Source organism: Hyperolius riggenbachi, chromosome 9 (assembly GCF_040937935.1).
Source record: "Hyperolius riggenbachi isolate aHypRig1 chromosome 9, aHypRig1.pri, whole genome shotgun sequence".
NCBI lineage: Eukaryota > Metazoa > Chordata > Amphibia > Anura > Hyperoliidae > Hyperolius > Hyperolius riggenbachi.
In genome coordinates, this window is record NC_090654.1 from 231,108,251 (window position 1) to 231,123,886 (window position 15,636).

At 44.8% G+C, this 15,636-nt stretch overlaps 1 protein-coding gene across 1 annotated transcript in view; it reads right to left on the minus strand.

Moving 5' to 3' along the window:
* Positions 1 to 14,484, minus strand: part of LOC137531927 (prostaglandin reductase 2-like) — a 49,130-nt gene extending 34,646 nt beyond the window's left edge. Inside the window, exons 1-3 of the mRNA XM_068251959.1 lie at positions 14,380 to 14,484; positions 6,270 to 6,341; positions 2,544 to 2,662 (exon numbers count right to left, since the gene is read on the minus strand). Of these exons, the coding sequence (XP_068108060.1) occupies positions 2,544 to 2,662; positions 6,270 to 6,306 (156 nt within the window). The 5' untranslated portion in view covers positions 6,307 to 6,341; positions 14,380 to 14,484. The remainder of the gene's footprint in view (positions 1 to 2,543; positions 2,663 to 6,269; positions 6,342 to 14,379) is intronic.
* Positions 14,485 to 15,636: the final 1,152 nt, after the last annotated feature.

Consider the following 15,636-nt stretch of genomic DNA (forward strand, 5'->3'; position numbering starts at 1 on the left):
CTAACACAACAATGACAGGCCCATTTTATTACTTCCATGTAGTATGATGTTTTGGTAAGCTCTCATACTACAGGGAAGCTGTAAATTTGGCCACCTAAACTTGGTTGTGTGTACGCACCCCAAGTAAGCAGAGTAACAATGATGTGATACTTTATCGGGCTTGCATTGGTGTTTTCATCAGCATTTCAGCGCATCTATTTCAGTGATCATCCAACCCCAACCTGTTCACTGACAGATATGGTCAACGAGAAAAAAATTCCAGATAGCATTCAAATGTAATACTAAATCAATGCATCTTGGAACTGAGACAATTGACTTCCTGTCAATTTTTGATTGGCACAATTTAAATCTGCGAACGATTTCGGCTTACATGCAAACCATTAACATCTGACTATTGACCATTTCTATTCACTAATAGGAAATTTCCTTCCAGATGCCCGAATATAACCTCCCTTGACTTCATGTCAAACTCTAACCTTACCTTCACATAAACATTGTCCTGATGCAAGACTAAGGCTGCTTTCACAGTTAGACGTTACATGCGCACGTTACATGTTACATGTGCCCACCGCACAGCAATGAAAAATGAATGGGCTGTTCACAGTGCCCACGTTGCGTTACATTGTAACGCAGCAGGTAAAAAGAAAGTACTGCATGCAGTACGTTATACGCGGCTAAGCCGCGTCAGACTGTTTGCACATGCTCAGTGATGTTGGAGGAGGAGGTCTCACCTACTCCTCCGCGGCCAGCCACATGGCTAATTAATATTCACTGCACGGTGTGACGCGCAGTGCTTACTTCCTGGAGCGGCCGCTCTGTGCGGCGATTGACTGGTGGGACCACGTGATGCTGCATGCGTCCAAAAGTACGCATCACGTCATCACAGGACGCATGAAGAGCCGCATAACGCTGCTCAATCTGACGTCCAGCTTTAACCCCACAATGCGTTGCGTTAGGTGCACGTTATGCGACCTTAACGTCGCATCTAACGCAACGTCCTAGTGGGGAAGAAGCCTTAACATTCCTGACGGCTGTTTTAACCCAATCGTCTAAAAGTAATTTCCTCCTGTGCTACCCCTCAACAATAACCCTCCTAAATGGTTCCCAACCCCAAGTGATTACTCTAAACAATTTTCCCCTGCTGTTGCTTCAGCTTTAGAGTCATTCATATTGGTTGTTATTTCATACAACTCAGCTACTAAGCTGGGGAGAAAAAAAAATATCAGTTTCCTGCAAAGTTGAGCATAATATCTGTACATTATGAGATGACAAGCCATTTTAAAAAACACATCACTATACAGTAAGTAGAATAAGAGAATCGGAATCACTTTTATTTGCCAAATGGCATACCCAGAATGGTTTGTGACAAAAGAGACAAAGGCCCATATGCAATTCGCTTTTTCACCTGAGTTTTCTCCTAGGTGATATTTTTAAACTTGTCAATAAAATGTATTTTAAGCAACCAGAAAGCAAGAAAATGCTCAAAATACATTTGATAGTACTTTGCTAACTACTTTTTGGTACTTTTTTAGTTGGAAAGTGCTGGAAAGATATTATAAATTAAAGATGAAAAATTATCTCCTAGGAGAAAACTCTGGCCCATATGCAATTCACTTTTTCACCTGAGTTTTCTCCTAGGAGATAATTTTTCATCTTTAATTTATAATATCTTTCCAGCACTTTCCAACTAAAAAAGTACCAAAAAGTAGTTAGTAAAGTACTATCAAATGTATTTTGAGCATTTTCTTGCTTTCTGGTTGCTTAAAATACATTTTATTGACAAGTTTAAAAATATCACCTAGGAGAAAACTCAGGTGAAAAAGCGAATTGCATATGGGCCAAAGAGTTGACAGCATGAGAAATGGTCATGATACAGGCATAGAAATTAAAAACATACGTAGGGTGAGGGACAACTGCACGGGAGTGCGTAGAGTGCAACAGGGGGGCTAATCTGGCCAGGAGAGCTGGAGTTCAGTAGATGAACAGCCAGGTGGTTCTGGAGGGGATGGCTATAAAGCAGTGGCCCGATGGGAGCTTGGAGAAACGACTGCCAGGGTGGGAAGGGTCGTGCGAAATCCTCTTAGCCCTCGTCTTCATTCTGGCATTAAGGAGGTGGTCTAGAGGTGGCAGGGATGATCCTATGATCTTTTCCGCAGCGCTGATTACTCTATGAAGTTTTTACTTGTTGCTTGCGGTTCCCCTGCATACCAGATGATAAGGAAGGAGCAGAGTATGGATTCATTGGGGGCAGTGTAAAAGCTGATAGAACGGGAGGGCAGCGCAGTGGCATAGTGGTTAGGGCTCTTGCCTTGCATCGCTGGGTCCCCAGTTCAAATCCCAACCAGGTCAACATCAACAGCAAGGAGTTTGTATGTTCTCCCTGTGTCCCCATTGCTATATAAATACTAAATAATAATAATCCGCTCAAGTGGGATACCCATACACCAAGATGTGAACAGTGTTTATAGCAAATTTAATAGCTATAAAGGAAATGGCGTATTACATATGGTAGGTCTTACTGTCCAACTAGGACTGCTACTCACAAGATAAGGATCCACAGATAGGTACAAGGTTTGAACCAAGACTTGACCATCACTGAGGTCTTCTGCAAGATCAGCTTCTTCCAGGCGGAAATTTTCAGCCACTGGTTCCCGATCATTGCCTGGATAATTACAATTCTTGATTTATAAATGATCAACATAGGCAGAACATAACATGGGTTTCACATTTTTTTTTTTTTTTTTTTTTTTTAAAGAGAACTGGTCTCAGTTTGGTAGAGGTTCTCTCTCGCTCTAATTTTGTGTCCATTTTTTTAAAACATATTTTATATACTGATTGATTAGAATATTTCACCATACCTAATCAGGCATTATTTAAAACGTTGTACAATACTGATTATGATTCGTCAATTAAAATATATATTTGACTTGTTCGTTTGTTTTTTCTACATAATCATTTTATTGAATAATCAATAGAAGTGGGGCAATTTGGTTGTATCTTATATGGCCACTTTAAAAGAGGAACTTTAACCAAGGACTGAATTTCATCCCAGTCAGTAGCTGTTACCCCAGTTCCCATGAGAAATCTTTCAGTTTTCTCAAATAGATCACCAAGAGTGTCTTTATGGCGTGGTGAAACCCCTCCCACAGTGTGATGTCAGGACCTAGGTCCCGACAGTTTCCTGTCTGTGAGTCTCATTGAATTTTGGCAAATAAAGGCTGTTACCAACTGCCAAGAAACTAGTATCTCCCTCTGGGGTGTGGTTATAGATAGTGGCAGTTGGTGCTCTGCTTTTTTTTTTTTTATGTCCGCCAGTAGTAAAGATGACGACGTACTATGAACAAAATACATGGCGAATATCAATCATGTCTTGATCTCATCTCTCTTCTATTTTTTAACTTCTCACTTTGCAATGTAGTGATTTATTTTTTCCCCTTTTTTGCTTAAAGGGAATCCGAAGTGAAAATAAACATATTATATAATGATTTGTATGTGTAGTACATCTAAGAAATAAAACATTAGCAGCAGAGATACAGTCTAATATTGTTTCCAGTACAGGAAGAGTGAAGAAACTCCAGTTATCTAAGCAAAAGAGCTTATCTGAGCTTCACAACCACTTTCAAAGTCGCAGAGAGCTCTGTCTTCTGACGCTTATTATCTCAAGTGTCTGGGGGGGGCCATCAGACCCCACCAACATAGAGCTCTGTTGGTGGGGAGAAAAGGGGGGTGGGGGGGAAAATCACTTGTGTGCTGTGTTGTGCGGTCCTGCAGCTTGGCCTTAAAACTGCAGTGGCCAATTATGCAAAACACAGCCTGGTCTTTAGGGGGAGGGGGGGTGTTACCACTGTGGTCCTCAAGTGGTTAATGTAGTATGACATAAGAAAATGTTATGAGTGAGGACATCATTAGGTCACTGGATAAGCAGAGAGGTCAAGCAGGTCTGTAGACCAATGAAAAAAAAAAGAAAAATACAAAAAAAAAAAACCTATTGAGACAGACTACATCTGTTCTCACAAGTGTTTTTTCACTAAAAATGTTGACAGACATGGTAGGTACTGTCCATCTTACAAGTGCTTGTTCTCTTCACACATGATTGCTGCAATTTCTTAAAGTGTACCTGAGACGAATGGACAAAAGTGGTTTTTAGTTACCTGGGGCTTCTTCCAGCCTCCTGTAGTCAGTCTGCTCCCTCAATGTTCTCCCAGTCCTCTCCGTTGTGCAGCTGTCAGCCCTGTAAAGTCTTCACCTTGGCTCTGTCATAGACTACTGCACATGTGTGGCCCCGGCTGTGCACCACCCGATGGTGCTCCTATGGCTGGCAGCTTTTTGTCCATGAACGATTTGTTAAGTTTAACTGCACGTGAGAGCGGAGGAAATGCACCGCCCAGAACAGTGCATGTGCAGCGGCCCGCAAACCAACTGGATTGCAGACTTCACAATGGAACAACAGAGGGGACCTGAAGGACATTGAGGGAGCATACAAACTGCAGGGGGCTATAGGAAGCCTCAAGTGAAAAAAAAATATTTTCCTCTGATTCATCTCCGGTTTACTTTAACTTCAGTGATTATATGATTTGGATGCTGCTCTCCTGCCAGCTACGGAACCTGCCTACAGAGTTGCAGTGTATTCTGTGTAACTGGGCACCATTTTCATACAACTCTGCAGCTGAAAACAGTTGGCCCTGCAGAATTCAGAATGAAGTGGATAAAGCAAAATTAAGGTACTTGGGAGTTTTTCTTTTATGTGAGGGAGGGGGTCATATTTGGGTTATTTATCATGCTTCAGCTGACTGTTGGCAAAGGGAATCACACGCGGCATGCTAAAAAGAAGTGCACTAAGTGTGACCCCGCCAACTGATTAGTATGGACTGTCCCATCTGTAACGGAGGAAAACAACGTGCGATTCACCCAAGTGTGATCCTTCTCTGAGGCCACGTTTACAGTGGCCATTGCGTAGCATTCCTAGTGACAGTAGCATACAGTCAATTAAATTTACGCCTAAATTTTACTGTAAAGAGATTCTGTAATATAGGCAGGTGTTGGGGTGGGGTGATGGTGGGGGTACTCACCTCGGGAGGGGGAAGCCTCTGGATTCTATCAAGACTCCCCCCATCCTCCTGTGTCCCACGGTGGTCTCGCTAGAGGTCCACGAACGGTGGCCATTTAAATATTTACCTTCTCGGCTCCAGTGCAGATGCAGTTGCAGCTCCCGGCTCTGAAATAGCCGATCTCAGGCGTCTGCGCAGTAAAACAGACCCGACTGGGATCAGCTATTTCCGCCTAATTCCAAGCCGAGAGCTGCAACAGCGCCTCCCGCTGGACCTGGGGAAGCTAAAGATTGCACAGTCTGACAAATTGTTCGCTGTGCATTGCGATGGCCAGAGCGAGACCATCGTGGGACGGAGGAGGACATGGGGTGAAGCCGCAATAGGATCCAACGGCTTCCCCCTCCCGAGGTAAGCACCCCCTTGGGGCACTTTTTTTGTACTTTTAGTCTCTAATGTGTGCACGCAGTGTATTACCATACCGCAAAATGTTTTACCGCAACACACCTGTCGCACTGTGAACATCACATAAGTGGTACATTGCTTTGGAGTAAGTCACATTACAAAGCGGCAGTTACACTGCACCGCAACGCACCACTGTGAATGAAGCCTGAGTGTGCCACAACTGCGGTACTGCTATTGAATTAGTTTCATTTTTTGGGGGGAGGGGGGGGGGGGGACGGTTTCTTAGTTTTCCTGCATCTTAGAACCACGTGCTAAACATTTATGCAATATGAAATATGCATTTACATCACAGCCAAACATTCTCAGTAACCCATGTACCCAAAAATGACCCAATAATATTCAGGTCTGTCACAGTACCTGTGGGGAGTAGCCAAGTTATGTGAGGTCAACCATGGCCCCCGCTCCCAGATGTCCCAGGGTGCCCGGGAGTTCTGCCTTTGCATACCATGAACTGGGTAACCAGTCTTTGCAGTTCATTGGTTGTCATGGTGGCTAGGAGAAAGGGCTTCCACCTAGTGAAGAACTTCTTTGCAGTTTTCCTGTTTTAACGCAAAAACAAAATCAGGCATAGCCCCCATCCCCCTATGAAGATGGGCACAAAAGGCAGAAACGTGGGTCTCCTCATGGCTGGAGCCCCATGAGTGTTTAGGTCAATTGTCATGCCCATACAAACAAGTTCCTATTTTAACATAGGTTATAGCCCTTCATAATTACCATAAAACAAGTGAAATATACATTTTAAAAGCACAAAACACTTACCTGGCCTAGAGGCCAAAACAAATCTCTTGATTTTCATACTTGAGAGATGAGGTTATCCTTATGGGCAATAACCTAAAGTAAGATATGAGCATAGTCAGTATCTGGAAATATATTCAGAAGCAAAGGTACCTCTGATTACCCTGGTAAGACTGAATATGGTTAATATTACATGTTATTTTTGTTCCATTGACCAGCTGTCCATTGGTGTACATGGCTTATTGTTCATCAGAGTAATTTCAATACACATATAACAAGTTCTTCCATTATTCTTCCACACACCCAAGTCCTTGTGCATGACCAGCACATCTTAGGCTATGTTCACATTATAAAATCGCCAGCACTATCGCAACTGCGCAAGCGCTGATCGATTTGAGAGTTTTTAAAGCGCTTTTCCCTGTGCTTTGAAAAGCGCTTTTCGAAGCGCTTTTGCAAAGAGATTCGTTTTGAACTCTTTGACCCGGAAATGAATACAATGTATTTATTAATCAATTATCAAGGGGTGAGCAGCACAAACTAACTTTTAATGCAAAAGTTGGTTTGTGCTGCTCACCCCTTGATAATTGATTATAATTTTCCCCTTGTGAGCCTGCATAACCACGCCCACCTCTAGCACAGTTACGCATATAAATGAGTGGATTGCACATGTTCAGAGAGTTCATTTGGTAGCTAGTGGAAGGTGAGGGGTTTTTAATTTTCTTTTCTCCCATTTAGTTGACTCTTGGGTTTTTGGATTAGTTCCCACTAGATTGCTGATAAAAACTAGTATTGTATGGTTAGAGTAGGACTCACCAGATCGGGGACACTTTGGCGCAGTTGGTGAGCTTAAGCGCGTTAAAGCATAACCAAAAGCCCCTGTCACTGTTTTCCTGTTGTGTGCTGCACCCCCTCTGTATGTTATACAATGTATTTATTCATAAAAGCGCTCGGGAAATCGATATACAAAGCGATTCGCAAATTCCCTATACCTTCCATTGAGCCAAACCGCTCAGAAAATGGTACATGTAGCGAGTTTGCGATTTTAGTAAAATCAAAACGCACACATGCGAACACTCTCATAGGGAAACCATTGCACAAGTGTTTTTGAGGCGATTTCTAAAATCACCAGCGCATAAAAAGCCCCACCAACGCTCACAGTGTGAACAAGCCCTTAAAGGTAACCTGAGATAAGGGGTTATAAAAAAAAAAAAAAAATGCCTGGGGCTTCCTCCAGCCCCCTCCAGGCTGACTGCTCCATTGCTGCCTGGATCCTCTGCTATTTGGCCCATAAAGTCCATCGGTCTGAGGTGTACTGCGCATGCGTGGAACTGACTGCACTTTTCAGTGCAAAACAGACATTTTAAAACTATTTGTTTTGCATGAGAGAGGGTTGCAATACTCCCACGGGTGCCCCGTTCCATCGCCTATGGGTGGTCGGGAAGTGGATAGGTGTTAAGGAACTTTTTTAATAGTAATCACTTTATGTTTTTCATTTCACATTAATACCTTGTTCGCCTTTCATTCCTTAGTTTGTAGGGCACTGTATATCGGGAAAAACTAGCAAGTACAGCTTTGGTGGATTGCGCTACATTCGTTTTTAAGTATTTTTTTTGTATTTTTTTTTTTTTTTAAGTAAACCTGTATAAATAAAATAAAAAAAATAAAAAGTGGGTTACTTACCCCAGGAGAGGGAAGCCTCTGGATCCTAGAGAGGCTTCCCCTGTCCTGATCAGCCATCTGGATCCAGCACTGGCTCCAGTGCAGTAGCAGCTCTCCGGCGAGTCCAATCAGGTCTGCTCTACTGCACAGGCGCGAGGTGTATACTATTCCCACTGGAGTGGAGAGCCGCTACTGTGCATGTACGCAAGCTGAAAAGGAGATCCTCGGGGGGTCCAAGCGATAGACCTCTACTGAGCAGGAAGGGGGATGCTATGGCAAAACAAACAAAGCTCCTAGGGGGTACTTTCCTCAGGAGGGGTAAGCCTCTGGATCCTAGACTGGCTTCCCCCATCCTCATCCGTAGAGGTTCATATTCAGGTATGTTGCCGAAAGGACCCTCTTCCCGAATTCCGTTGTAGATGCCACTGCAGGATCTACTCTATAATGTCTTCTGAAGGTGTTAGCAGATGCCCAGTTTGCCGTTCTTCATATTGTGTGAGGATACACCTGAATACGCAGCCCATGATGCGGAGATCGCTCTTGTTGAGTGTGCTGTGACATTGTATAGAAAATTCATGCCCATGTTACTGTATGAGGCCCTAATTGCCCTCACCAACCATGAGGCTATAGTCCTTGCTGTCACCGGTTGCCCTTTCCTGTATACAGGAATTATGAATAATCCTTCAGTTTTACTTATGCCTATAAAATTTGAGAATCTCTGGGATATATAATGCTCCAGGACTAATGGAGTCTGGGTTGATAAAAACTGGCAGATTCCACTCCTGATTGGTACCTGTACCTGGAAAGAAACGTGCACCTTTAGACTGCTTACACACAGGGACGTTACAGGCGCACGTTAGTGCGCCTGTAACGCTCCCCCAAAGCACAGCAATGTAACACAAGTGGGCTGTTCACACAGCCCACGTTGCGTTACATGTAACGCTGCACGTTGTCCGGAAAGTGCAGCATGCTACGGCGTTAGAGCGGCTATAGCCGCATTAGACTGTTTGCACATGCTCAGTGGGGGGCAGAGAGGAGGCGGAGAGAGCCAGCTACAGTAGCCGCGCACATGGCTACTTAATATTCACTGCACTGGCGGCCGCTGATTGGCCGGCGGGACCACGTGATGCGGAGTGTCTCGCTCCGCATCACGTGGTCCCACCGGCCAATCAGCAACACTCTGGGAGACCTTATAGGGATAGAGCCGCCTAACGCGGCTCACTTTACCATCCTCTCTTGCAGCACCATACGTTGTGTTAGGTGCACGTTATGCGACCTTAACGTAGCACCTAACGCAACGTCTTGGTGTGCAAGTAGCCTTAGTGTTCTCTGGTGTTGCCATCAAGTCCATCTGAGGCTGTCCCAATTTGCTGCAGATCATTCTAAATACTTGTGGCTTCAAAGACCATTTGTTGTCGATCCATCTTCTGCTCAATGTATCCACCATGGTGTTCTGGACACCTGGAATGTGAATCGCTTGAAGAAATGGAACCTTGCTCTGTGCCCATGTCATAATGGGTCCCACTTCCCTCAGTATTGTACAGCTGTGTCCCTCCCTGATTGTGGAAATACACCACCCCCTCCTATTGTCTACTATTAGTGTTAAGGCGCATACACACGCCTGATTTTTTCATCAGACCCTCCCACGGGGCGGCCGTTCTGACGAGAGTTTCCCATGTGTACAGCCTGATAAGGCTGCTTTTGACTGCTCCACCGATCGAGAATGAGTGCGGGAGTGCACGGCCGCAAGGGAGGAGTATCTATGTCCCTGCAAGGTAAAGCAGGAATGTAGATATTTGTCCAGGGAAGGGGAAGTGGTTAAACTTTGAAAGTTGATGCCTCCTCATAAAGGAGAACTATAGTAAGAGATATATGGAGGCTGCCATATTGATTTCCATTTAAGCAATACCAGTTGCCTGGCTATCCTGCTGATCCTCTGCTTCTAATACGTTTTGCCCTAGACCCTGAACAAGCATGCAGCAGATCAGGTGTTTCTGACAATTTTGACAGATCTGACAAGATTAACTGCATGCTTGTTTCTGGTGTGATTCTGCAGGCAGTTAGCTCAGCAGGGCTGCCAGGTAACTGGTATTGCTTAAATGGAAATCAATATGGCAGCCTCCATATATCTCTTACTACAGTTCTCCTTTAAGTGGGAAGAGTGTAGAAACATGTGGCACACACCAACTTTCCTGGCATCAGTCTTTCACTGCATGCCCAACAATATTTTTTCTTTGTTTCCTTCTGACAATGTGAATTTTTTTTTTGTGTCTGCGTCTTGTGACTTGGCCTGAAGGTTGAACTCTCGAGGAGGAAGAGGCACTGGGTGGCTTTTGAGGGTTTTAACACACACACACACTAAAATTGGATAACAACACGGGAACTATCGTCAAGAAAGTGCAGCAGAGGATGTAACATCTACGGCAGCAGAAAAAAGTTTGGCCTACCTAAAAATCTAATGGTGCAGTTCTACACTGCAATCATCAATCAAATCCACCATGACATAATCTATAGCTGAGGTCACCAGGAACGTACTGCGCAGGCACAGACCATACTGAGCCTGCGCAGTACGCTCCTGGAGACATCAGCAGGAGCTAGGACACGGCAATGCAGGCGCAGTGGTTTTCCGACTTTAAAGTCTGAAATTCCAGAAGTGAACCGGAGGCGGGACCGGAGTATCGGTGAGCGACTGCACGAGCACAGAATGTCTGCAGGGGACCATTAGAAGCCCCGGGTAAGTTCAACTCATTTTCCCCTGACCTCCCTACAGTATTCCTTTAGTGCTGAACCACGCTAGAGCTGCTAGGACTTGAAAGTAATCAGCACAGAACTGAAAAAGAACAATTCTCACCTTGCTTACTGCCACTGTACTCACATACTGTCCTTGACTTGTAATATACATACTGTCTGTCCTTGTTTTGCTTTTGCTTGTGTTTGTTAAGCAACTTCCAAGACCAATTCCTTGGAAGTGCAACGTTACTTGGTGAAATAAATTGATTCTGAGATAGAGAGATATAGATATTTTTTTTTCTGAGGTTTGTAAAGCCTAAGGGTGCATACACATATCAGACCATAGTCTTTGGAAAATGAAAGCTCACAGACCAATTTTACCCCCTTCCATGTAGTATGAGAGCCATACCTTCACAGTCTATTCTATTGAGCTGAACTCCCCATAAAGGTGCGTACACACGTCAGATAAAAATGAAAGATCACAGACCAATTTTACCCCCTTTCATGTAGTATGAGAGCATACTCTACACAGTCTATTCTATGGAGCTGAGCTCCCCATCAGACAGAAATCTTTGCAAGATACTGCACACAAAGACTGCTGTACACATGCAACAGATCAGTATCTGCAAAAGATCTGTTCCTGCAAAAGATCCGTTCCTGCAAAATGCATTCAAAGTCTATGATATCTGCAGATCTCGTACACACCTTGTTTAACGGACAATTATCTGTAGATCAGATCCACCAGGTTGGATCTTCAGATCGGCAGATAATTGTCTGATCTGCAGATGAATGTCCTGTAACAAGGTGTGTATGAGATCTGCAGATGTCATAGACTATGAATGCATTTTGCAGGAATGGATCTTTTGCAGGAACAGATCTTTTGCAGATACTGATCTGTTGCATGTGTACAGCATCTTTGTGTGCAGCATCTTGCAAAGATTTCTATCTGATGGGGAGTTCAGCTCCATAGAATAGACTGTGTAGAGTATGGCTCTCATACTACATGAAAGGGGGTAAAATTGATCTGTGATCTTTCATTTTTATCTGACGTGTGTACGCACCTTAAGACAGAAATCTTTGCAAGATGCTGCACACAAAGATGCTGTATACATGCAAAAGATCAGTATCTGCAAAAGATCTGTTCCTGCAAAAGATCCATTCCTGCAAAATGCATTCATAGTCTATGATATCTCCAGATCCTCATACACACCTTGTTTAACAGACATTCATCTGCAGATCAGATTCAGATCCACCAGGATGGATCTTCAGATCTGCAGATGATTGTCTGATCTGCAGATGAATGTCTGTTAAACAAGGTGTGTATGATGATCTGCAGATATCATAGACTATGAATGCATTTTGCAGGAACAGATCTTTTGCAGATACTGATCTGTTGCATGTGTACAGCATCTATGGCTATCATTCATAAAGCATTTCCGCATGCGGAAATGCTTAATACCGCTGACTTTACCGAACACTCAGCAAAGTACCAATTCATAAAGGCTCTTTCCGCATGAAAAGCTAACATTCCCGTGAAGAGCGATACATTTCCGCCTTGTGCGGAGTTTTTCTAGATTAATCTAGAAAAAGTAACAAACACATCCATTCATAAAGATTAGAGCAAGCGGTATGCGGAAGGAAAATACCACTTGCTCGACAGTAGCGATAGGCTGGTGGATTACGTGTAAATGAATGGGACGGACCTCCCAAGCAGCATCAGACAGAGGAGCGCACGGAGGGAATCGGGCAGCTTTTATGTTTCCGCATGTCTTCCGCCACGCTACCGCCAGCTTCCTCCAGAAAACCTCCGCACTTGTATCGCAACAGGCAACTTTTTTATGGATGACCACCCAGAAGTCTTAAGTACCGGTTGCGGAGAAGAACGTTGTTTTCCCGCACTACCGACTGGTCCTTTATGAATGATAGCCTTTGTGTGCAGCATCTTGCAAAGATTTCTATCTGATGGGGAGTGCAGCTCCATAGAATAGACTGTGTAGGTATGGCTCTCATACTACATGGAAGGGGGTAAAATTGGTCTGTGATCTTTCATTTTCCAAAGACTATAGTCTGATGTGTGTATGCACCCTAATACTCCTAAAAAAACAGAAGAGGGATGATGATCAATGATGTGCACATTTTACAAGTTTATGCAAATATTTGCAGCTTGAAAATGGACCAATCAATTTCAACCTGGGTGGGACCCAATTAGTCCATTTTCAAGCTGCATATATTTGCATTAAATTAGCATACTCAGAATATGTGCATATCATTGTTCATCCCTAAAGGAGAAAAATATAAGTCTTTAATCAGCTATCTCCTAATTAGGGATGATCAATGAGATGCAACATTTTCCAAAATTATGCAAATGTATACAGTTTGTAAAACAGACCAATCAATTTAATCCCAGGTTTAAATTGATTGGTCTATTTTCAAGCTGCATATATTTGCATCAACTCAAAAAATTGTGCATATCTGTGATCATCCCTACTGCTAATGCCTTACCAATTATAATAGGTTGGTTTGTGTTCTGTGCAGCAGCTTCCATGGCTTCTCAGCATATGCAAAAAAATTAATAGGATACTGAAGAGATGGTGCACTATTAAAGAAAATCTGTATTGAAAAAACTGCCCTGGGGGGGGGGGGGGGGGGGTGGTACTCGCCTCGGGTGGGGGAAGCCTCCAGATCCTATTGAGGCTTCCCCCGTCCTCCTCGGTCCCACGGCGGCGGAGAAAATCCTCCCGGAGCGGCGGCTAAGTAAATATTTACCTTTTGGCTCCAGCGCAGTAGAGCGGACCCAACGGAGATTGGCTATTTTCGCCTATCTCCGTCAGAAGAGCCGCAACAGCGACCCCGCTGGAGCCCGAAAAGGCAAATATTGCACAGGCTGTTGGATTTGTCGCCTGTGCATTCCAGGGGCTGCAGCGAGACCACCGTGGGACACAGGAGGGCGGGGGAAGCGTCAATAGTGTCCAGAGGCTTCCCTCTACTGAGGTGAGTACCCCCCAGGGGAACTTTTTTTCAGTACAGGTTTTCTTTAAGTAAATATAGTGTGAGTTAAGGAGGAGCAATACAGCAGAATTACAGCCATGCACTTACCTGATCTATTCACTCTGTAGGCTTGGGGACAGTGGAATTCTAGCACCTGAAACCTGTGGTAGTATACAGCAAAGGCCTCGATTCATAAAACTGCCTGCGAGCGGGGAAAGTCGAGCGGGGAAACACCGCTGTTGGTATTTCCGCCTTCAGGGTGGTAATTCATAAAAATTTAGCTACTTGTGATATACGTGCGGAGATACTCCGCTGTAGGCAGGCGTTAGGCTGTCGGGAGACGTGCGGAAACAGGGGAAGCAGGCGGAATCCCTCCGTGCGGTGTTCTCTCTGCAGCTGCTTGGGAGGTCTGTCCCATTCACTGCAACGGATTCCGCACGCTTCTCGCCACATCAGAGGTAGCGGTAATACCCGTCCGCATACCGCTACCTCTAATCTTTATGAATTGACATTTGTTACTGTTGCTGTGATAATCACCGCGCAAGGCGGTGATTGATCACTCTGCTCGCAAATGTCGGCTTTTCATGCGGAAAAAGCCTTTATGAATGCATATTTTGGTGTGTGGTCGGTAAAGTGAGCGTTTTTTTGCATTTCCGAATGCGGGAATGCTTTATGAATCGAGGCCAAAGTGTATACGATCATGTCCCTTGTTGTCAGCAAAAAAGCTCATACACATGAGTAAGTGCATCCTTCCTACCTCTCTTGAGAGTGTAGCAGCGTGTCCAAGTCCCAAGAAGCAGCAGCATATGTCACACAGCTCTGCTTAGTGCTGCTGTCCTCTGTGCACTTCCTGGTTCTGCCTCACTGCCCTCCATAGGCTGGTTAGACTCAGGATGAGAGCCTCTGGGTCCTAGTGCCCTGCTTCTCCTCCCTGCCTGTTACTTCGTGTCTGATTTGTGGAACACAAGATTAAAGATGTCCATACACTGGTCGATTTCAGCCATCGAGTGATGGCCGATTCAACCGTTTTTATCAAATCTGCTAGAAATTGATGCAGCAGAAAGCATGATCGATCGGTCGAATAATTTCCAGCCAATTTTGATCAATTTGCTCGATCAGTCCGGACGGAAAATATGGGTCCATTGGCTGCTGGCAGCAGATCGATGGCCCATAGGGTTGCTTTGGAACGAATGGTGCAACACTGCATTTTAATCGATTTCATTCTGAAATCTATTGGAAATATGTTCCTAGTGTGTGGCACACAGGGGCGTAGCAATCGCCATAGCAACCATAGCCATTGCTATAAGGCCCGCCCGAGCCCTATGTCACAGGGGGCCTGCAGCAGTGTTGCCAACGGGCGTCCGCCCTGTGAGCAGGAGGACAGCAGCGCAGTGGAGGGAAAGTAGTGGGCAGCGGCGGAGAAGGGGGGCCATCTTCCTCCCTTCCCTCACCTTAGGGCTCTCCCTCCCTCGCTCTCTCCTCCGGAACTCAGGCCTGGGGCACACCAAAACCCGCTAGCAGATCTGCAAAATGCTAGCAGATTTTGAAACGCTTTTTCTTATTTTTCTGAAGCGTTTCAGCTAGCATTTTGGGTAGCGGTTTTTGTGTAGCAGAATTCATATATTGTTACAGTAAAGCTGTTACTGAACAGCTTCTCTAACAAAAACGACTGCAAAACCGCTCTGAACTGGCGTGTTTCAGAGCGGTTTGCGTATTTCCTATACTCTACATTGGAGGCAGAAACGCTTCCGCAATACAAAAAATGCCTCAGCCCGGGAGTATGCGTTTAAGCAAAACGCCTCCCACTCTGGTGTGACCCACCCCATTGAAATACATTACCCTAGCATATCAGCAAAAACGCCTGAAAACCTGCTCGGTGTGCACCAGCCCTAAGTGCTGTGCGGTGTTAGGCAGAGGGGCGTAACTTACCTCCGTCTCGCTCCAGCGCCGGAAGTTCTGATCTGGTGCCGCTGCTCTGGTCTGGATCAGACCAGACTAGCGGCAAATCATCCCG